The sequence below is a fragment of the Sparus aurata genome, chromosome 22, assembly GCF_900880675.1.
Source record: "Sparus aurata chromosome 22, fSpaAur1.1, whole genome shotgun sequence".
Lineage (NCBI taxonomy): Eukaryota > Metazoa > Chordata > Actinopteri > Spariformes > Sparidae > Sparus > Sparus aurata.
Genome location: NC_044208.1, coordinates 4,837,980 through 4,860,515, shown reverse-complemented (window position 1 = coordinate 4,860,515; position 22,536 = coordinate 4,837,980). Strand labels below are relative to the sequence as shown.

Sequence of the window (22,536 nt, the reverse complement as noted above, 5' to 3'; positions counted from 1 at the left end):
CTGACACTCTGAAATAAGGGGGGCTTTATTTGGCAGAAATTCCAACAAACTGATTCAGTTGTAACTATACACTAAAGCGCTGTATTAACTGGGTCAAAGCACAGGTAGTACTGGTAATGATGTGTTGCTTTGTCCAAAGCAGGGCTGCCCAAAGATCATTATCGTTATTGTCACTGAGTGTTCACCACCTGATATCATCCAGTCTTTTACCCAGTGAGCTACATCCAGAGGAGAATTGTAGACACCAATAAGAAACCTGCAAATGAGTCAGTGACAAGACTGGCTGTGAAGAGAAATAATAAACCAACTGGGAAGCACCAGCATCAGCTATGCACTAATGAGAAGGACTCTTGTTCTTGTGATGTAAGGCCAGGGAAGAACATTATTCCCCCACATCTCAGTGATTATTTTTCATGAGTGTGTTGCAGAAAGAGAAACAGTAATGTGAGGGAGCCTGAAGGGCTTTGTCTTCACTGGCTTAGGACGAATATATGAGTGTTTGCTGAAAGTGAATGAACAGCTGTGTGCAGCACAGTCATGTTGGATCTCGGTACTCATCAGGTGTACAGAGGTACGTAAATACATCCTCCCACCATGAGTTCAAAAACAACTGTCAGCCTTCCCCACCTACTCATTGCTTCTGTATGAGCTAACTGCTAGGATCCCAAACTGAAATGATGCCTCTACAGCAGGCCTTTTCAGCTCCTTTATAGTAGAACCAGATTTGGTCAAATAAAAAAAAAAGTTTATTGCCAAAGGGCTGTAAACATTATACTCAAAGGTACAGGAACCAATCATCATCTTTGACGTGGGTAGAGTTTGACTCCCTGGATGTTGGATTTGACTTAGCTTCTGTACTTGTGGTACAGAATAATGCAAATATGGCTTCACCAAAAAATGATAGCATCAGCTGTTTGTTCAAGTATTTAAAACAAAATAGTGTTGTGTTGTTAGATAAGATTGCATCCAAAAAAAAAAAAAAAAACTCTTGGGTGAACAAACTGAACTGAATCACTTCCTGAAACAATCTGTTCATCAGTCAGTTCTGTGGACTCTCAGTTGCAAGCGAATGTGCAAGGACACACACACACACACACTCCGTGTTGCTCACATGATAAATGATGTGTGTTCCGAACAGCAAACACACAGCTGATTCAGGCTGCTATTTGGCTGCAGTGATTCAACAATATTTGTCTCGGGCGTAGATGGATTCCCCCTACTCCTCTTTCAAACAATCTGTCTTCTCTGGCCAAGATGTTTACATTATTGGCCTCAAAGGAATGCTTTCCTCCCTCAGATGTAAGTGGACAGCAGAGTCTTGACCTGAGGAGTTGGCCCTCATGTGTTGTGCCATTCATTCATGTAGTATACAGTATTTATCACCCACCTACAATAAAGTACTGAGCTCTCTCCCAGACAGCTTAACAACCTTTCACACCTGGGCTCACCTAGCCTTAGAAACCCACATGAAGGCCGGTTTGACCAACGACCCACACGTGGCCCTAACGTTTCGGAAAGGCAGAGCTCACACATGTCCTTAACGACTCTGTAAGGACACTCCCACACAGAGTTTAAAAGCCTGACAACTCCTCTCCAGTTAGTTAGAACTGAAGAAGCCTCTTGGAGGAGAGGTTTAACGTCTACAAGAAACTGAATACAGCAAATACAGCACCTGGATTTACCATGACCTGAGTGACTGAGAACCGTCATCAACATCATGATGTATATATAGTGTATTTAAGAATTTATTTTAAATTGCGACTGCTAGCGAGTACACAGTGTTGTTACCAAGGCAGAAGCTCAACCTGCACTCGTCCATTGAATGTGTTGAATGGGAAAACAACTTATTAGAGCCAATTTACACTTCTCGTTAGGCTGTAAATAAAATTACACAACAAAGTGCATAAACACCCAAAGTGTGTTCCTTTATGCTACATAACTTACTAAGGTAACATGCAGTCTCAGTCAGCAGTTGTCCACTCGCCGTCCCCGCAGCTGCAGTTCAGCCACTTTATCAGCCAACTGGAATACAGTTGTCCATCTCCCTCTTCTTCTGTCTCATCATAATTCCTTTTTTCTTTGCAAAGTAGCTCTCTGAAGACGTTTGTTTTAGACTCATTTGAACTAGCTTGAGGGCTTATTTTTTAGGGTATACCGTGACTGAAACAGGTACGTGTCAAGCGTGCCAACAGGAACAGACGGATGTTGTTAAAAGAGAATCCGTTTTTCAAAATAAAACCACTTTCCGAGTATGATCGTCAATATAACGGAAATGAAATAACATATTTATTCTTTCTCTGCGGCCCGGTACCAAATGACCCAGCAACCGGTACCGGTCCTAGGCCCAGTGGTTGGGGACCCCTGCTTTACAGTATTATATCGCAGTCTATAATCAACAGCTGCTGTATGTGGAATAGCATATACCTATACATAGCCTAATTTCTAAAAATGTTCTTCCATCATGATACTATAGCCAGCTATGGAGCCAACTCACCTTGCACAGGATTCAGTTGTAGATTTGCTGTCCATACATATCTGCTGCTAACAGTTTAATCAGCCATTGTAGGTGTACTGGAATCCACTGATGCTGTTCCACTTTTTCACCCATTTGCTGTTTCTCAAGCTGAATTCTCCACTGGCTGCTGCAGAGTGCTGTCAGACAAACTGCAGTTCTGTATATTTTTAGTCCTGCCACATTTTCTTTTCCTCTTTACTATTCACACTCAGGTGTCTGTGCAGACTCTATGCCCTCAGGAACTTAGGCTGAAACTATTTTTCAGCTTGCACAACAGAGCTGTGGATGAAAGCTGTGCATGTTCAGGAAATTCAATATTTACATTCTTTCACAACGGAATGGATGGAGTATTGCAACTATTGGTTCTCAAATAGTAAAAGTATGGGCCTACCTTTGTTCAGATAAGTGTTGCTGTGAAGTGACTCCGTACCGGTCACTTCCCATCAACCTCTGGAGCCTGCACAGTGGTGTCCGTCAGTAGCTTTGATGAGTGTTCACATCAAGGCCTTCACTGATTACTGCTGTCCAGGCTCTGCTCAACATACAGCAGAGACACCCGCATGGCAGCAATGCTTGACTTGTCAAGAGAGATCTCATTTTGGTAACTCCCTGACCTCCACACCATTCATCCTCTACACAGTGCCCTTGACGTTGACCAGATGATTTACTAAACTGCTGATCTGCTCTCTGTGATGGAATGCTTCTATTTGTGTTCCCCAGGCTCTGTGAGCACTGTCCTAAAGGACTCTGCACTTCATTTGGAGTGTACCATAGTCTTGGTTTAAGTCAACAGCAAGTATATTAGAGACAGTTTCACTGTGTTCATCTGATATTGACGTGATGAGATTGCATCACTTGATGACACATTTGCTGTTCTATACAGCTTGGTTGATCTTTTTAAAGAAATGTCTTTGGTGCACAGAAAGCTGTGCGTTTCATTTATAGACCAGCAGCAGGTAGGATCACATAGCAGACTGTGTAAACAGCATGAGGACCTGTTCCCTGTCTTAGCCAAATTTACAAAATGGAGGTTAAGTCAAGGAGGAGGAGGAGCTGCAGTTTTTATACAAAAGATGTTTCCTCATCTCACTCAAGCACATTTACAGTACTTAGCTGTAGCTCATGAGGTAGAGCGTGATGTCCAGTAATTGGAAGGTTGCTGGCTAGAGCTCTAGCAGTATATAGACGTATCCGTGAGCAAAATACTCAACCCTAGATTTCTCCTGAAGAGCAGGTCGGCACCTTGGATGGCATCCTCTGCCATCGGTGCATGAATCACAGTTTTAACATTCACATGCGTGTCAAGCAAGGCTAGTGCATCTAGAGATTGAGAGTCTTATTTCTGACATTCGCAGTTCTCCTCAAAAGAGAAGAGTTTCCCTACAGTTTTAATGTCTGTAGAATATGTCACAGACATATAAGGGGGGTTACACACAACAGGTGAAGAGCCATGTTTTTCCTACGCACTCTCTTATTCCTTTTTGCCTCACTCCCTCTCATTCCCCCTGTCTCGCTCTTTCATTGGGGTAAAGGGAAATCACGGCATCATCTATATCACTATGTTGTGTGTGACGTAAGCTAACTACATAAGTGAGTTTAAAGATACGACATAATACCGTTAACTTTTAATTGCCGTTAACTCTGGACAAAAACAGTGGTCTCCTTGGTGAAAGTGCTGAGTTTTTTTAACCCAGCCTTCCACCCCGACCACCGACCTATTGAGACTTTTGTGTTCTTTATACTTAATCACTTGATTCCTTCCTTTGTTAATTACTATGGCTGAAGAGGTCGCCACCAAACAATGAATATAAATATAGGTCCGAAAAAGCTGCTTGACCAGTCAACCTGGTGAGGACAGTCTGGTATGTCATGTCCCATGCAGCCAGAAATGAAAGTCACAGATCGTGATGAAGACTAGAAAATCCCGGATGTGGGGCAATAACTGCAATGTTTAATTCACTTTTAAACATCAGTTTGCAGAACAAACCTTCACCCAAAGTCATCTTATATGCATTCATAGTCCTCCCTTTTTCTACATCTTTCAACAGCATCTCACAGCCTTCTACAGAAGCAGTTTTCTCCATTGAACATATCTCAAAGTTAAAATCTGTTGTACATTATGTTCAACATGTTTTATGTTGCATGCAATGTGCTATATATATACAATGTACTATGCTTTGTAGAAAAGTACTACAGTTCCTTGTCCCAGAATAAACACAGAACTTTTTTTCATTTGTCATTGTTCTTATTGGTGTTAGCCCTCACCGTCTTCCTCATCCATTCCTTCATCAGCACTGCCATCAAATCCAGTGATGCTTACTTTGACAGAAAACCTTTAGTTGAAGTTGACTGAAATATAGATAGTCCAGCTCAATACAGAGATATGATTAAACAGAGACAATATCTGGCAATGAAGTGGTGTATGTCTGTGTGTTTGGCCATCTGTGCGTGTGTTTGTGCGCTGCATGTGTGGGTGAGCGAGCAAGGGAAAAAAGGAATAATGTCAGTTTATACTGGAAAGCATGCTGTTCTTTTTATTCCATGCTGTTTGTCTCAATATTGTGTAATGTTGTGCAAAATGTTGTGCAAATATGCACAGCTGTATACTACATTCACAGTCTTTTATCTTCCAGGCTGTTGTCTGTGAGTCATTACACTGAATGTCACAGAGATTATCGCATGTGCGAAAGTGCATCCATTAAATTGCAGATGTGTTGTTGTGTCGTAGGCTGGAATGAGTGGTTGCACTCTGAGGCCTGTTTTATTTGTCGACAGACATATACATATTTATGACTATAAAACCAATGTTTAACGCAGCAGTATGCCAGCAGCCCACTGCTACACTGTCTATGAGCATCTCCTGTCTAATGCACTGTATTCCCAGATCACAGGGCTACATTATGACTGCAGCATTATACACACTTGAGTGCACCAAGAGAAAAAGAACCAGAGTCACATGAGTGTCGGGATCCATTATGGAGTAAATTATACAAGCCAAACACAGGATATATGCCATTAACAAGTAGATGGTATGTTGTTTTGAGTAAAATGCCATTGTTGTATGGCCATGTTTTTTTAAATCACTTATTTCTGCCAGTGAATGATTGTGATGCATTTCCAAATGCAGAGATTATTGATTTTAATTCATATTTTGTTTTTTCATACGTTTTTGAGGGCCTCCTTGCCCCTAACAACAGAGTTACAGTGGGTAGCGGTTGAAATCATTGAAAAAACATCTAAGCTCATTCATGTGAGCTAGCAATTCATTCACAACATCGCACTCAATCAAGACATACACAATTACTACACAGGCTTTCTATAAACTGATCAATGTACAAGATGTAAGGTTAGAGTTAGAATAGTTTGTAATGAAAGTGGGCCTGTAAAGACGGATCAGTGAGTAGATGAGTCTCTGTGTTCGTTGTGATGACGTTTTAATGTCCGCGACAACCTGTGTAGTCTCATTTAGACACTTGTGAGCAACCGCTGTTTTAACACACAGAAGAGCTTTATAATTAAACTGTGGGACAGTTAATGATGTATTTTATGTTGAAGAATTAAATCTGTAAATATCTTCAGCCTGTGGTAACCAAACACCTTATTTCAGACAGTTGACGACTATAGCCTCTAATGGGATGGGGCCGATGGGTGTACTCACTAGAGTGACTTCAGCCCTAAGGAGTATAGTCACACTTTTTTATCTGATTAATCATGCTTCTGTATCACCTGCTTGGCTATAAGGTTACTGATCACGTCCAGATAATTTGTGTACCTTTTATTACAATTATGTAACCTTTCACTTCTCACTCATGGCACTTCAGGTCAGTGCTATTTGCTGCTGTGACTGTACCACTCCAACCTTTTTATGTGCTAAGCGTTGGTGGTTTATAAGCTCTACCAACACAGTCCTATTCTTTATCAGTTGTCACATAGAGCAGTTCCTTTCTGTTGAAATCTTTATTTTCATTTGCTTTGAATTATCAGTTGTCTTTAGTTTCTTTAGTTTAGATTAAACTACCAATAAAGTGGTCAGGCTATTAACTCAAGGGTCATTCAGAATCACTGGGCAGTCTTGGTAATGTTTTTTTGTAAAATTGTAAAACACTTCCTTAGTACATACACAGTTGTCTCAACCAGGGAAGCTTGATTCTGTGATGGGCTATTTTCATGGCAGACATTCCGACTTGTCAAAGTAAGAAAAGCACAGGTGCAATATTTGATAAATAACATTAATTATGGCTGCAATTCATTTAGATGAGCCAGCTCCAGGGCTCTGGTGAGCTGGCATGATGCATTTAAAATGAAACCACTCAAAGATGTCTTAGTCTGACTGAGGAGGAAAGAGAACAAACAGCTTCAACTTGACCTGCCTTTAGGCTATTTTAATATACTTGAATAGCCTGGCTTGTAGCTGGGACCTAGCTTTTCACAGTCCAGGCCGACTCAGCTGTTAGTAGTGCTAGAAGACCCCGTAATAACATGCATCAACAGAGAGGTTTTATTTCTCCTCTGTGGCAGTATACAGACTTTCTATTATGCTGTAACCCGAGAGAATCTACCATTTTATGGCTGACTAAAGTCACTCATCTACCACAGGGGCATCCAGGGGGGCATCTAAATGCACACTTTCACTGCGTTTTTTCAAACATGGAGGCACCAGGGTGGGTAGTCGACCCCCTTGAGGCCACAAGTGCACATCAAACCAGCTTTACTATGTCTAAAAAAAAACAGATATGTGCAGTTACTGCAGATCCCCCTGTGAGTCTGCGACGGGAAGATAAGATAAAAGTTTAATGATTCCTGAGGGCTTCAAATAATTATTTCAAATGAGGCAGAGGGACGTTTAAAGTGATCCCATTTAACAGATGTTTTTGGGAAATGATTTAAAAATTTTATCATTCTGGGTAGGACATAGTCGGGCCTGTGGCTCCATTTCAGATCTCTGTGCCCGACTGCCTCCTGTGGTCTTTCAGTGGTGCTGGGTTGAGTTAATAATTAAGTTTGAATGATGATAATGGTCATGAGTATTACTTTAACCTAATTTTATTTTTTCTGTTTCTCACACAGGTTCATTTGTATGACTCTACCATGGACCACATCATCTCCTACCTGCTGGTCCTGGGAGCCACAGTGATGATCACCCATGCATGCCCTAAGTACTGTGTATGCCAGAATCTGTCCGAGTCCCTGGGGACATTATGTCCCTCCAAAGGTCTCCTGTTTGTGCCTGCGGACATAGACCGAAGCACAGTGGAGCTTCGTCTTGGAGGCAACTACATCCTCCGCGTAACGCAGCAGGACTTTGCCAATATGACTGACCTGGTGGACCTGACCCTCTCCAGGAACACCATCAGCTACATTCAGCCCTTCTCTTTTGGTGACTTGGAAACACTGCGCTCAATTCACCTGGACAACAACCGCTTGACAGAGCTGGGCCCCGATGACTTGCGAGGCTTGATCAACCTGCAGCACCTCATCGTTAACAACAACCAACTTGGACGTATTCATGAAAAGGCCTTTGAGGACCTGGCACCTGCCTTGGAGGATCTAGATCTCTCCTATAACAACCTCATGTCCCTGCCCTGGGACTCAGTCCGCCAGATGATTAACCTGCACCAGCTGAGTCTGGACCACAATCTGTTGGACTTTATCCCAGAGGGAACTTTCACTGACCTGGAAAGGCTGGCGAGATTGGACCTGACCTCAAATCGCTTGCAGAAGCTACCCCCGGACCCCATTTTTGCCCGTGCCCAGGACTCAATGATTATGACTACACCTTATGCTCCCCAGCTGTCCCTAAGCCTGGGCGGGAATCCATTGCACTGTAACTGTGAGATGCTGTGGCTGCGGAGGCTTGAGAGAGATGACGACCTGGAGACTTGTGCCTCCCCTCCTGCCTTGAAAGGTCGTTACTTTTGGAATGTGAAGGAGGAGGAGTTTGTGTGTCAGCCACCTATGATCACCCAGCACACCCACAGAATGCTGGTTTTGGAGGGCCAGACGGCCAGCCTAAGGTGTGAAGCAACTGGAGACCCTTCTCCCACCATCCACTGGATCTCCCCTGATGATCAGCTGCTTGGGAATTCCTCCCGAACTGCAGTGTACAGCAATGGCACCCTAAGCATCACCATAACCACCTCCAAGGACTACGGCACTTTCACCTGCATTGCCGCTAACGTGGCTGGAGAGTCCACCGCCTCTGTTGAGGTGTCCATCATCCAACTCCCTCACCTGAGCAATGGCACCGGGCAGCCAGCACCACCAAAGTCACGCCTCTCTGATATCACAGGGAACACCAGGGTCAGCAAAGGGGCTCCGAAGAGCCAACCAGAGAGGACTGTGTCTGTCTCTGAGGTTACGGCTGTCTCAGCGCTGGTCAAGTGGACAGTGAGCAAGTCAGCCCCAAAAGTGAAGATGTACCAGCTCCAGTACAACTGCTCTGATGATGAGGTTCTCATCTACAGGTAAACACTTTTTTTTTTCAAGGTGTAAGCACAGTTCTTATATAATGCATGTTCCAAAATGACAGTAGGTACTTGGTTGATATGATTGGGTTTATTTGAAATGTGTAATGTTTGGCCCTGTGTCCACATAGCAGTTTTTCTTTTTTCAATTGTTTCAAATGAGGTAGGCGGCCGTTCAAAGAAAAGGTGTGCTCTGAAGTTTTTGTGTGGCTACTCCATAGTTGTAATCTCTCAACTTTTCAGAGGTGCTTCATCTCAGCGCTCCTGAGTGCACAGCCACACTTTTCTGCCAAAAGAAATGTTCACACAGGCCCTAAAAGGAGTCTCTTGTAGTGATGAAGCACAAAACAACAACAACCACCGTGACATGTGGCCAAAATAATGAAGAGGCTGCTCTTTTTAGTGAGCACCATTTGAAAATGCAGTTAATTCAGCTGAAATGTTGATACTTTGTTCTGTTTCACCCCAATTGAAAGACATGTTCTACATTCAATATACCACTGTGTGAGAAGCTGTCTGAAAGAGCCATCTAAATTGAAATCGCACAAATGTGGAAATTACAATATGAATTTTGGCAATGTAAATATTTGTACACTACTTGCACAGCACTCATCGCTGAAAGATGAGGAGGGAACGGTACAGACAGAACAAGTCATGGCATCTGAATGAGAGGCTCAGCACTAAACTAAATATAGAGCATGTGTTCTGATCTTAAACAAAGACAGATGGGTTTTGATCAACATTTTGAATGTAAACATTTAAGGAAAATTACATAACAGAGCAACATTTTTATGCAAATATTCAAACAGAATACGAACTGAGAGACACAGCAGTGACAGCTGTTGAAAAGTCAGTTCTTTAGACCTCATTTATAAACACAGTATAGGTTGTTTTAAAACCAAAAAGAACTTAATATTCATTGAATACTTGAACCCTTGTGGGGTTTCAGATGGAGTTAACTGAATCAAGGAGCACTGATACGTTTAACTTGACCAAACCTTCAGCCTGTAAAGGGCCGATCAGAATACACATAAAATGGCTGAATCATCATTATTGGATTCAGTTGAAGGTACAAGCCTAGAAACACAAAAACTCACTTCCAAATACAGTGCAGTGCAACAACAATGCATGTTTTATATTCGCTACAGCTGACTCACACTTGCAGTGATGGTATACTATGTAACTAAGAACATAACCCAACTACAGTGTCTGGATAATTATACTTTACTTTTTTAACCATTGTGGTTCTCTGATGGTTTGGTTTTTGGAAATCTTTGAAGTAAAAGGTTTTGTGTATAGATGATGATGTGGCTAATTGGAAGCCATCAAAGTAAAGGGAGAGACCTTGAACTGAACTCTGCTGAGCCCCACTGATCATGTCTGATGAAGATGTTGTGAATAAGAATGTGACACAGACAAGAACTGAACCAACAATTGCTTAAAGCCAACCCGGGACCTTAGCTGATCAAATAAGATGTCAGCAAAAACTGCACCGAATCCACAGGGATTATAAGAGAGCTTTTATGCTGTCATGAGAGCAGGATTCTCCACCTTAATAAGGACAGCCTCTGTGATGTGCATTGTTCTGAAAGATGTCTGAACGTGTCACAGATTGATTCATTAAAGCCTAGTTGAATTAAAAAAAGTTATGTGGAAACAAGTCTCTGTAAAAGTTAAGAATAGAAGTTGGTAAAGCTGCCTGTAGCTGCTGGGAAGCTGGAGACAACTTAATCGTTTCAGCTGTGTCTCAGTGGTATGCAGAAGAGGTAAGAGTTGTCAGCTGTTTCCTCTTCAAACATTGGAGCTGTAGGACAATGTTATCACTGCTCCACTTTCCATTATTGGCACATTGTTACTTGAACTCAAGATTTACGTGCTCCTTCATATGGAATGGGTAAATGTGAAGGCCTGAGGGCCTGGAGAACTTATTTTAAAGGAGAATAGTCTATCAAAAAAATGTGCCATTGTCAGGCTGAAATGAAAGCTTTTCGTATTCCTGAAAAGTGTACTAAATGTTCCAAAATATATGACCAGTTTCCATGCCTAGTACTTCAACGAACTCCTACAGTTTTAACACCACAGACTTCACAATCACTCAGTGTCACCTTGAAGATGAAAAGTTTTCAAAAGTTTTCGCCTCCGTCATTACCTGGTGAGCCTGGTGGTATGGTCCACTTTGATGCTTCGCCATGAAGCAGGAAGTCCTTATAACTTCAACACACAATTTCCCATCTACAAAAAATTGCTCACACACGTAGAGGATGTCACCCTGAATACGTCTATGCATCAATACTGTGTCATATCCGTAGCGCCACCCACTGGACACAGGAAGTCAGACAAACATCATCCGATTTACATGACATTTACTGCTTGTTTTCTAGACATCATACACTAAAAGATGACATGCAAGTAACAGGTGAGCGCAACCTCCGATGGTGCCGCTGCCTGTCATGCGTGGAGTTATCACTGCTTGCAGCTTTAATTCATCTCATATCTGTTCTCATTTTCTTTCATATTATTATGTTTTACCATATTTTTTTTTAGGTTTTGATTTTAGCACTTTGACATAATTTTAGTGTCGCTAAAAGTGTGCCACTTAAAAGGGCATCATTTGGGTTAATACCTCCGTATAAGCTTAAATACTGTACAATCTAACAAATTATGTGCTGGCACAACGTAAAAAATCGATGTAACAATTTGCATGGATATTTTTAAGTTATTTCAACTTAGCCAGTATTGAGTACATGCCACAAAACTTCTCTAGTTAGGCCAACTCAATTACTTTAGTACAAGCAACATGATTTGCCTTGTCCTCTACAAGCTTATTTAAGGTGAACCGACAAAATTTGAATTGTGTTAAAATTACTCCTTTTAGTTATTCTAACTTATTTCTTTTCCTTTCATTCTACTCAGAAATGTCCATGCAAATTCTTACCTTATTTTTTTTAGTACAATAACTTATTTATCTAATTCAGAATAAATCACACATTGAAATTCCAGTTTTATGATCTAACTGCTTATTGAAACACCAGTCAGCATCTCACTTACAGTAACAGGATTGAGTGTTTATTGAAATTTTACCAGTACACAAAAATGTAGCCATCATAAAATAAATCAGGAAACTTACAACATAAAATAGCACTGTAAAACTGTCTCAGAAAGATTGAACATTTTTACAGTCATTATCTTCAGCATCTTCACTCACTGCACCCTCACAGGATTGTCCCCTCTTCAAAAGCTCAGGCTTGAAGTCATCAATAGTGTGAGGAGTGTGTTTCCGGCTCCTATGAGAAGCAAATGTTCCATAAATGTTTGTTTTGAAAGGACAATTTTCAAAAACACAACACAGTTGCCTGTTTCTTTAAATGACGGCCAATATGCTCAAAGTATTCTCTTGCTGTTAAGATAGTGTTTAAGGGCCAACATGGACATTTAAATTACAGTACAGTGGACAATGTCACCATCTCACGGGTGGAGTGACAGGCGGGTTCGCAGGCTGCCCCGTGTTTTAAATGAGCAACAGCACTCCCAATAAAGACAAGGGACAGATTCTCCACCATGACCATGTCTAAGTCTATAATGCTTTAACAGATCTGCCTTTCTTGGTGTTTCAAATCCGCAAATTTGACAGGCCCACTTTACTTCAAAAACTAGCGGGCTGGAAGGCTGTGGTGCCTACAACTTGTGTATATAACAGTACATTTTATTTAACTATTTTTGATGATTCAAGATGAAAAACAAGAGAAAATGCATGCAAATTGCTGCAATTAAATGGGCAGTGGGCAATTGCACACTCCTGCTGTTATAACAACTAGCTTCATTATGGTGTGACCACTCCTGTGGCGTCTCAACAATATTTGCTTTGTCGACGCTGTTTTTAGACTGCACTTGCTGCTGCAATGGCTGACTAACAAACCGAATGTGTGCTCAGTCACCTACAACAGCCAAGCCATGAAGCTTTTGCTGCTCAAACCTTCAACACAACTACAAATTTTAAATACATTTGAAAGAAACATTAATAATAACTTCTCTGAAAGTTAAAACTACGGAAACCCAGTGCCAATTAACACCTGCCACCATAAAACAAAACTTAACAAACACTAATGTTAGACCAAATTACTACCATTACTGCTAGCTTACACATTACCACTGCTGACCGAGAAAAAGCTTCCAGTGTTGTGTAAAACGATTTCTTGTACTGTCTGCTGATGCAGTAGCTGTTGTTGTGTTGATTTAATTTATTTTAATTTAGACCAATTTATCAAGTTAAATTATAAACTCATTATAATGTATACACATAACAAACTTGTTTTTTATGCAGAAAAAGCTCTTGATTTTGAGCTATACTTACAAAACCCATGAATCATTTCTTAGAGTGTACTTGATTTCTTGATTACTGTACATAGCTTTCTCCTTTTTATGGATTAAATATGGTGTCTTCTGCATATCAATAGAACATTGCATGTAACCAGGCAAATTTGCAGCGTTTCATCCAAGTTATTTTAAGGCCATGTGGGGATTCAAAATTTGTTTTACAATCTTTAAATCTCATAACTGCAGTGTTTCTATTACATAAGATGGTAGAGGTTATGGAATTTATCGAATAGAAAAATGCAAAATTATTGAATAATTATTAAATGATTTGGTTAAATGTGTTGAATTTTAAGTTATATTCTACTTTAAATGTAAACATGTATTTTTGACTTTACAAATAAGGACAGTCTATCACGAGCCTGTGCCACAAAGCTAATATAAATTTGTTATTGAATTAATTTGAATTAAATTACACTTTTTTATTATTGTAAAATATATGATCCACAGCACTTCCTCTGGATGCAGTGGCAAGATGTAGGCAATATTTAGTTTCTGTTTTTCTCATGCTACTTCAGCTAGATAAAGAATCATGTAAAAGCAATGAATTGAAACATAAAATAACACATCCTTCCCCTTGTATATTCTGGGCTTAGACTCCATCCAAGTCTGTTCAGTAGTTTTTATGTAATCCTGCTTACAAACAGACAAACCCGTGGAAACATTTGCTCCTCAGTGGAGGTGAAAACACCTCCTTGCTCAGTTCAGTTCACTCAGGTCACCTGTCGTGTTTTCATCTTGTTAAAAGAATGTATGTAGCTTTCATTGTTCATTCATTGTGATGTTATAAATTTCAAAAAACTTTTGACGTTTTCCTCTTGTGGCACAGTGAACATTTCCCTTCATGTCATGCTGCTGTTACTGCTATGTACCCACAGTGCTGGCTGCGTGTTTGATACGACTGTCATCACAGTCGTATCAAACAGAGACTGTGACACAGATCGTGGGCCTACGGTGGCACCAAGATTTATCCATTACAGCCTGATGGAGGTGATGTTTTATTGCAACCAGGAGATATTTAAGGGTGTAGACACCGGCAGAGAAATGTTACAGCCCATTGAAGCTGCAGAGTGAGAGTGAGGAGCAGCCGGGGAGAGGCCATTAAGGACTTTGATTATATAAGCACACAAGCATTATATTTTGCAGCATCAGCCCAGTGCTCAGGCTGACACAATGGGGCAGTAGACCATCTGGCATGACCTTGACTGTGTTTGTTCAGAGAAAAAGAAATCAATAGAGAAAATGAATAATGTCTCAGCAGTCCTTACCAGCTGGAAAAACGAAACAATCCTGAGCCATGAAATAGTGCAATGGTTGTGGACAGGAAAAACCCAGCCTGGAGTGAAGATGCATTTGTTTTGTCAGCTCTTTCTTTGAATCGAGAATATATGTAGAAAACTAAAACTGTGACTGACAAGTCTTAAGCTTAAAGAAGCCTCAGCCAAGAGCCCATCTCCTTCTTCAGCTGCTCTCCCATTCTTCTTCTCTCTCGCTCTTTCTCCCTGCTTTTTTCACTTGATTAATGCAATGGCCTCTCGCCATCATGGGGAGCAAAGCAGGCCACTCGACAAATTGCCTTTTGCAGCCTGAAGGGACGGGGAAAAAAACTTTTATCTGGTTGTGATAAGCGTGGGCATAGGTTTCTCTGGACTCGGGCTTTATTCCTATGAATTAAAATGAATTAGCCAGCGTCTATGCAGACAGCCTGAAATCAATTAGACCCAGACACAGCAGAAGCAGCACACAGCTAAAGCATCACTCAGCTAAAGAATTTCACTCCCAATTGTGGGCAGCCAATTATAATAGTGTAATGAAGTGTAGCACAAGTTGTTGGAGAAGTGGAACTTTTGATTGGAAAACAGCCTCCTTTGTTTGAGCTGTGGGGACTAATTGGAATGAGGAAAACACTGAGGTTCTGATGTTTTTGGGTCCAAACCCGTCTATGATCCTTGTGGCATGTCAGGTCAATGTCCCTTTGATGCGAGATCCATCTTGTCAGTCACAGTGAACACATGAACGAAGGCACTAAATCTGCAGCTCGTACTTGCATCACATTAAAGATGTCAGGTTACCCATTTCTGCACTGAATGAGGCAACCAATGGTGTGTACCCACTCATTAAGTCACATTATATCAGTATTAGGGGTTTAACGATACACAAAAATCACGGTTCGAAGTGTACCTCGGTTTTGGGGTCCCGGTTCGGTTCATTTTCGGTACAGTATGGTAACTAATTACAAAACATAAATTTGCTTGTTGTGTATTCAGAACTTTTGTAAACCAACAATTTAATGTATGATTATATAAAATATTAAAATACAATAAAAAAATAGAATTTTGTAAAGTGCTGCCTGGTTATAAGTTAAATTAATTGTTCTCAAATAATCAATATATATATAAAATAAACATTCCAATGAATAAAATGTTCTCAAGCAAAAAATATATGAAATATTATAAAAATAAATTCCTCACAGCTTGTTAAAGGCTTTTAACAAAACTTTTCCACAAGTTCCAGCATGTAGCCCTGTTCAGTTTTACTCAACATTCATATTTTTTGCCAGAAAGATGAACTTGTCCACATTGACTCCACCCATGAGTTATTTGTGAGTACAGGCTTTCATTATGAAGATATAAGGACAACATTATGCACTTTTGGACGATTTATTGACAATCGCGTTTTTTGGAAAGGCATCGACACAGTCACCTACACTGTCACTGTGTGCTCTGTAGCACTCGTCTAACAGTGGTTTGCAGGCCACAGCCCCCGGCATCTCCGCGTGGAATAGTAGTGTTCAGGCCACGTCAAAATGAATGTACATATACATGACTTGGATCGATGAGCAGGGCGATGGGAATATTTCTCCTGGTTAGCGGACATGGCCGAGGACCCCTCTCGGGATTCTCAAACCACACCTCCAGCACCTCTGGGACCCTCACAAGTAAAATGACCACCAGTTAAAGTGTCACACCAGAAACATGTCTTTCTTGTTGCAATATTTAACCAGGAAGCCGAAGTGCTCCCAAGCAGGAGACTTTAGCCTTAAGGGAGGGTCTTCAAGCTCTGTTTTCTCACTAGTGTTAGCCATGACGTAAACGGGCTGCACGTGCAGCTGCAGGCGGAAATTTAACACACGCCACTTCTGTTCCATGAACTCACCCGTGCACAGCCCTGTACCAAACCCAACATCCTGTACCGCAAAGGCTCAATACAAATACATGTATTGTTACACTCCTAATCAGTATACTTAAAATCTGTACTCAAGTACAGTTTCTGTTTCTCTAAATCTCCAGTCTGAATGAACTCCATTTTCATTGGCCCATCTGTGATCCGATGAAGATGACATGTTTGGATATTGGTTCAAATTGTGCTCTGGACTAAATAATGATTTGAAAAGTGAATACTGTACTGAGTAGGACACATGGTATAATTCATATGAAAGTACAATTACAGACTCGTAGTGTAGGAGCATTTAATCCTCTGTATACACACAAAAACACACATCCACACACACACACACACACCTGTGCATACAGCATTGCAGCTCTCCTGAGCTTAAAATCCCTTAGTAACACCTGACACACTCCGTTGTCTGGTTGTTCCTACCACGAGGACTCCTGACACATCCCACCGGACCAAATCTATCTCGGATCAGCTGATGCACAATGTGCTGCAATCTCCAGTTGTTCCTGCCTTTCCTTCATTTTCTTCTTATTTATTTATCAGCGCTCGAGAGCTCCACTATCAAATGGAGCCTCTGTTCAGCGAGACAGATGGCTCTGAAAGATAAAGCCAATTACTGTTGGCTGTCTGTTAAAGCAGAAAGAGGAGAGGCAGGAGAGGGAAAACTCCTGGGAATGTAAATGGTAATGCTGCCTCTCTTTTAATGAAGAAATGCACAGTGAATAGATCTCGCCTCACCTACTGCAGCAGTCTCCATGTGCTCTGTGTGCCCTGTTCAGATGCTGATGGCTCAATCATTAAAAGTGTTTACTGTAGCCCTTCTCCAGGTTTTTACAGTTGCCTCTGTGTCTGTGAAAGAGATAGGAGCTGATGCTATTACAGAGGAAGGCTTCTTTATCTCAATACAGTAATTAACCTGCAGCTCTTAATTGTGTTTCTTGTCTCTGTTCAGGATGATCCCAGCCTCCAGCAAAGCTTTCTTGGTGACAAATCTGGTCTCAGGGACCCGTTACGATCTGTGTGTGCTGGCCGCCTGGGATGACACCGCCACCACGCTCACAGCCACCAACGTTGTGGGCTGTACGCATTTCTTCACCCAGGACGACTATCCTCAGTGCCGGTCTGTACCCAGTCAGCTGCTGGGAGGCACAATGATCCTGGTGGTCGGGGGAATCATTGTGGCCACTCTGCTCGTGTTCATCGTCATCCTCATGGTGCGCTACAAAGCCGCTGATGCAGAACCTCTGGCGGGGAAGCTGACCAGTGTCAGCGACACGCACTCGCAGACCAACGGTGGACGACTTGGGCAAAATGGACTTCTCATGCCCCAGCCCCAACCTCAGTGTGAGCCAAAGGTCAAGACTAAGGTGACTCTGCAGGACGAGGTGGTGGAGTTCAAATGCGGCTCCCTCCAGAGCAGTCTCACCTCCTCCTCCTCTTCCTCAGGCTCCGTGGCTGAAGGCTCATACAGCCCCAACAGCACACTTGCCAAGATTTGGAGGTCAGCTCCCTCAAAGCCCCGAACCAATTTAGACCAGCTCCTCGGGGCCTTCAACTCACTGGAGCTGCGGGGGGCACAGGGTTGTGACCCGGGAGCCTCCGGTAGTGCTGCAATGACGGTAGCTAAACCCCACACAGACAGGGAGCCGCTGCTGGGCCGGACACTGGACTCCAGCCTCAGCCGGCTCCTAATGCTACCTCTGGACTCCAAACCAAGAAGGAGCCAGTCCTTCGACATGGGAGATGTAACAGGCACTGGGGCCACTCAGCTGTGCAACAAACCTCGCAGGATCAGCAGTATCTGGACTAAGAGGAGCCTGTCTGTGAATGGCATGCTGCTGCAGTGTGAGGAGGAGGAGGGGGACACAGGAAGCAGCAAGGGGACAATAGACAGTGCTGACTGGGTGATGGAGAGTACTGTCTAAGACAGATGGAGGACCATCACATTGTCAAACACTGCTCTGATGAACAGCCAGTAGGCTAGCCAAGACAGACCTTCTGGTCTCAGAGCCTTTATCCTGCGTGAAGCATAACCATTCTCTACACTCCTTCTCCAGCACTCACTCAGCTGAGACAGGAGTAAGAGTTTTTGCTGTCACAGCCAAATACAACCTTAAGGGATGAAACCTTTGAAATGTTTGCCTCACACACTGTACAGAGAAGGATGAAGACGGTTGATCAGCTGAAATGAAATGTCAGTTATAGAACATGTGGTCGTGCCCATGGACGGTTTTTAAATTGTATATATTCAAAGTATGTAAAAAAATTAAAGTTTTATATTTTTTGTTTTGCTGGTCAAACACAAATGATCCATTACAGGTCTCTGCCTTGACACAAGAGCAGGGTGTGACCAGCACACACTGAAATCTTTTTATTGTAAATGTATCCTCATGTCATTGACTTACTGATGCAGTTTAACCTTCTCTGACTGAATGGTGCCGTATATATATATATATATATATATATGTGTGTGTGTGTATATATATATATATATATATATATATATATATATATATATATATATATATATACATATATATGATGTTTTGATCCATGAAGACTTGAGAAAAAAGATTTATTGACAAAGTTGTAGGTGATTATATTTACGTTTCTATACAGAGTATATATTTGAGGGGTAACTCAATCATACTGTATGCTAATCATAACAAATTTATGTGAGTGCATAAGTTATGAAACCAACTGTCTCCTAAACTATGGCTGTACTGTATGTAAAGACTCATCGTTAAAAAATGCCAAATTACTGAAGAGGAAACTGATGCAATGGGTAAGGATGTTCCACAACAGTTAGGGCCTGTTTGTGAACATTAGATTTAGCTAAATAAATGTTTTTTATGAGTTTTAATGTCAATAATTTCAAAGTTTGGTGTCAACATTAATGCCTAGGATAATTCTGGTTTATTACAATTTGAGTCATATTATTGGCAAGTTGTAGCTATGATTCCTATAAGCACTATTAACACTTCCTCAGCAAAGCCAACAGACTGCGTTGTTCAAGCCATTGTTGAAACCTGGCTATATGACGTCATCAAAATAACAAAGCTTGACAGGGAAAGAAACACGAGCAGACCATCACACAGACACTTTTCCCACAAGTTCCCACCATCTTATAAGGACACTGGACCACAGAACGTTTGCTATCAGGCTGCAAAGGAGAAACACTTCTATAGCTGTATATAAAGCCTGTTGATTGTATTTGATTAAAATTACAGAAAATACATGTAATCAGATTATCAGTGCATTTTGTAAAAATCTAAATGATTATCAGGTTTTCAGCAGAGTTGCCAACTTTCATGCCCCTTTTTCTCACAGGGAAAAGCACATTTAGAAGTGATGACGGCACAGAAAAGGGGACAGTGACAGCACAGAGACAGACAGAGTCAGCAGTGTCCCTGTGTCTCATCTGCACCACCGGGCAGGCAGGCAGGGGTGACAGTAACTATGGATACGGACACAATCTCTGATTAAACTTCCCAATAATAGTAGGTCTGGTCACCTGATTCAGCTTCTGGTGTCTGGAGGTTGGCAAGTTTGCTGATCAACCAAACGTAGTGTTTTCGATGACCCCACCCCCTGCACCAGGTCACCTTTCATAAAATACATCAACTTCAGCGGTAACAAATTTCTCTCCAGACTACACAGAAACGTTGGCTGCTCTGATTTGAAACTATATTTGAGATAAAGGAGACTGGTAACACTAATAGCCATCATTGATAAATGTATGTCAACTTCAGTTATTAGACTGTTAACAAAAAAAATGAAAAGCTCTATAAATATTTGCTAAGCAATTGTAAAGGTTTATTAACATCAGTTGTAACTTTACATCAAACAATGTCTTAATATATGGTTTATAAAGGATTTCATTGTTCTTTAACAGTCAAATAACTATTAACTTATACCTAATAGTTTAATCAACAATACATTTACAGTGCAATAATGGCAGCTATTGCAAAGTGTTATATAAGTGTTATATATTATACCGCATATTAAACTCTTTAAAAGTCTCACAACACCACTCTGGTGTCAGAGCAGCTGCCAGTTCAACATCATGGCCACCATTACCACTGTCATGGTTGGAATTTGTCTTTGAAGCAGAAAACATTGCGACATTACTGTGCATTTGGCATTTAAGTACATAAAAAGTAATGGAGAGTAATCAAATTACATTACTTAATATTATAATATTTGGATTAGGTTACTGAGTACATTACTTTCTGACAGGTGATTAGTAACTATGGGAACACATTATGAAAGCAGCCCTCCCATCCCTGTACTTTAATGAATTTGATCTTGGGTCAGTCAGTGCTGCACCCATCACTCACCGTCACTCCACTAGCAACAAACAAAACAGAATGTTACAATGAGTGTTACAGAGAGGCTAATCTGTAATCAGAATAAAACACAGGCTAACAAATGGGGCATTACAATGGGGCTGCAAAATACAAACCGCAAGTGTCGCAACCGCAACGTACCTCTCTCTCCTGCCATGTTCTCTTTGGACCCAAGTTGTATTAAATCAGAATTTCCCTTCACACATTTGCCCCCTCTCATGTTAAAGGAAGTAAACATCATGGTTCAGTATCTTTAATCTGCTTTGTTTATCAGGATTGTAAATGACTTACATCTTTCAAAGAGTCCCAGAATGTGTTCTGACATTGCGCTTTCAGTCTTGTTGTTTCGAATAAACTTTGTTCAAATTGACATAAAATGTTGGAAACCAGATCCCTCCATGTTCACCGGGTAATGTTCACAGGATTCCTACAGATGGCATTAAACCATGTGGAGGAGATATGGGCTTAATAAGTGAACATAATAATGAAAGTTCAATTAAACATGTTGTTTGCTTTATTGTCAGATGTTGCATGTTTGTGCAGAACTGACCCATGAGACAGTTTAGTCCAGTGTGTACACTCTCTTCTCCCATGTTGACTGAATTACTTTTTGTGATAATTCTGATATGACTGCCTGTGTACAGTGTCTCTGTATATTGGATGTTTTTGTACCATATTCAACCTGGAATATGTGCAGCAGTTGAACTTTACAGTAGAGGAGGTGTGGAGCAGCTGTTCACATTTCCCACCTGAAGCTGTAAAAGATGTTTGTGTGGTCAAATTGTTGTTTTTGCTACTAAGACAAAACTAAAATTCTCCTGAGACAGTAATGTGATGTAAGAGCATTTCCTCTAGGAGCAGTTGGTTTGAATGGCGACTGTAAATAAATAAAAAAAAGTCATCATCAAGGTGACACAGAAGCCCCGAGCAGCAAGTGAGGAAAACAAATCTGGTGATCCATTTTGTCTGAATTAAACCATTTTCCTGTGTTTATGACAACAGGTGAAAAAACGTTTTTGCCGTTGAAAACGGTGTGCACATTTTTCATTTTCCGTTTTTATAATTCCTGTTTTGACCACAAGAAGCTGAACTGCACCATGTTCTCACACTGTCATTGTCTTTTAAGTAGTTGTATTTTTCACATTCATTCTGATCGCGTGACTCTTGAGTTGCCTTTTTCACATTAAGCTTTTGCAGTGTTTCTTTGAAGTAATAACTAGCTTGTGACAAAGTACATCACTTTACTTACCACTGTTTTATTATAAGGACATTTTTTGCACACGTATCATCTCTAGATGTCTCCACACCCTACAGTGCCTCAACACAGCGAGAGCTGTGAGTTGTTACCACTCAAACGGATTATGTTAAAGCCACAAAGTGCAGCTCTGGCCCTGAGGCTGTTCATGTTCTGTTCATCCCACCCTCCTTCCACTCCACTTGTCAAGTTTCTGCACCAGCACCTGTCACTCATATTGATGAGCTTTCAACCTCCTGAGCCAGAGCCTGAGTACCCTGCAACTGTAATGCCACCAGAGGCACGGAGGAAAACATACACATACATACATACATACATACATACATACATACATATATGTACATACGTCATATACGTATCAACACTATGTATATATATATATATATATATATATATATATAG

The 22,536-nt window shown here is 41.2% G+C and overlaps 1 protein-coding gene across 2 annotated transcripts in view; it reads left to right on the top strand.

The window, feature by feature from the left end:
* The window catches only part of lrfn2b (leucine rich repeat and fibronectin type III domain containing 2b), a 128,743-nt gene extending 106,875 nt beyond the window's left edge, over positions 1-21,868 (top strand). For both annotated transcript variants that reach the window (XM_030405510.1, XM_030405509.1), the window contains 2 exons: positions 7,583-8,979; positions 17,483-21,868. In XM_030405510.1, coding sequence (XP_030261370.1) covers positions 7,604-8,979; positions 17,483-18,455 — 2,349 coding nt within the window. In that variant the 5' untranslated portion in view covers positions 7,583-7,603 and the 3' untranslated portion in view covers positions 18,456-21,868. The remainder of the gene's footprint in view (positions 1-7,582; positions 8,980-17,482) is intronic.
* The last annotated feature ends 668 nt before the right edge of the window (positions 21,869-22,536 follow it).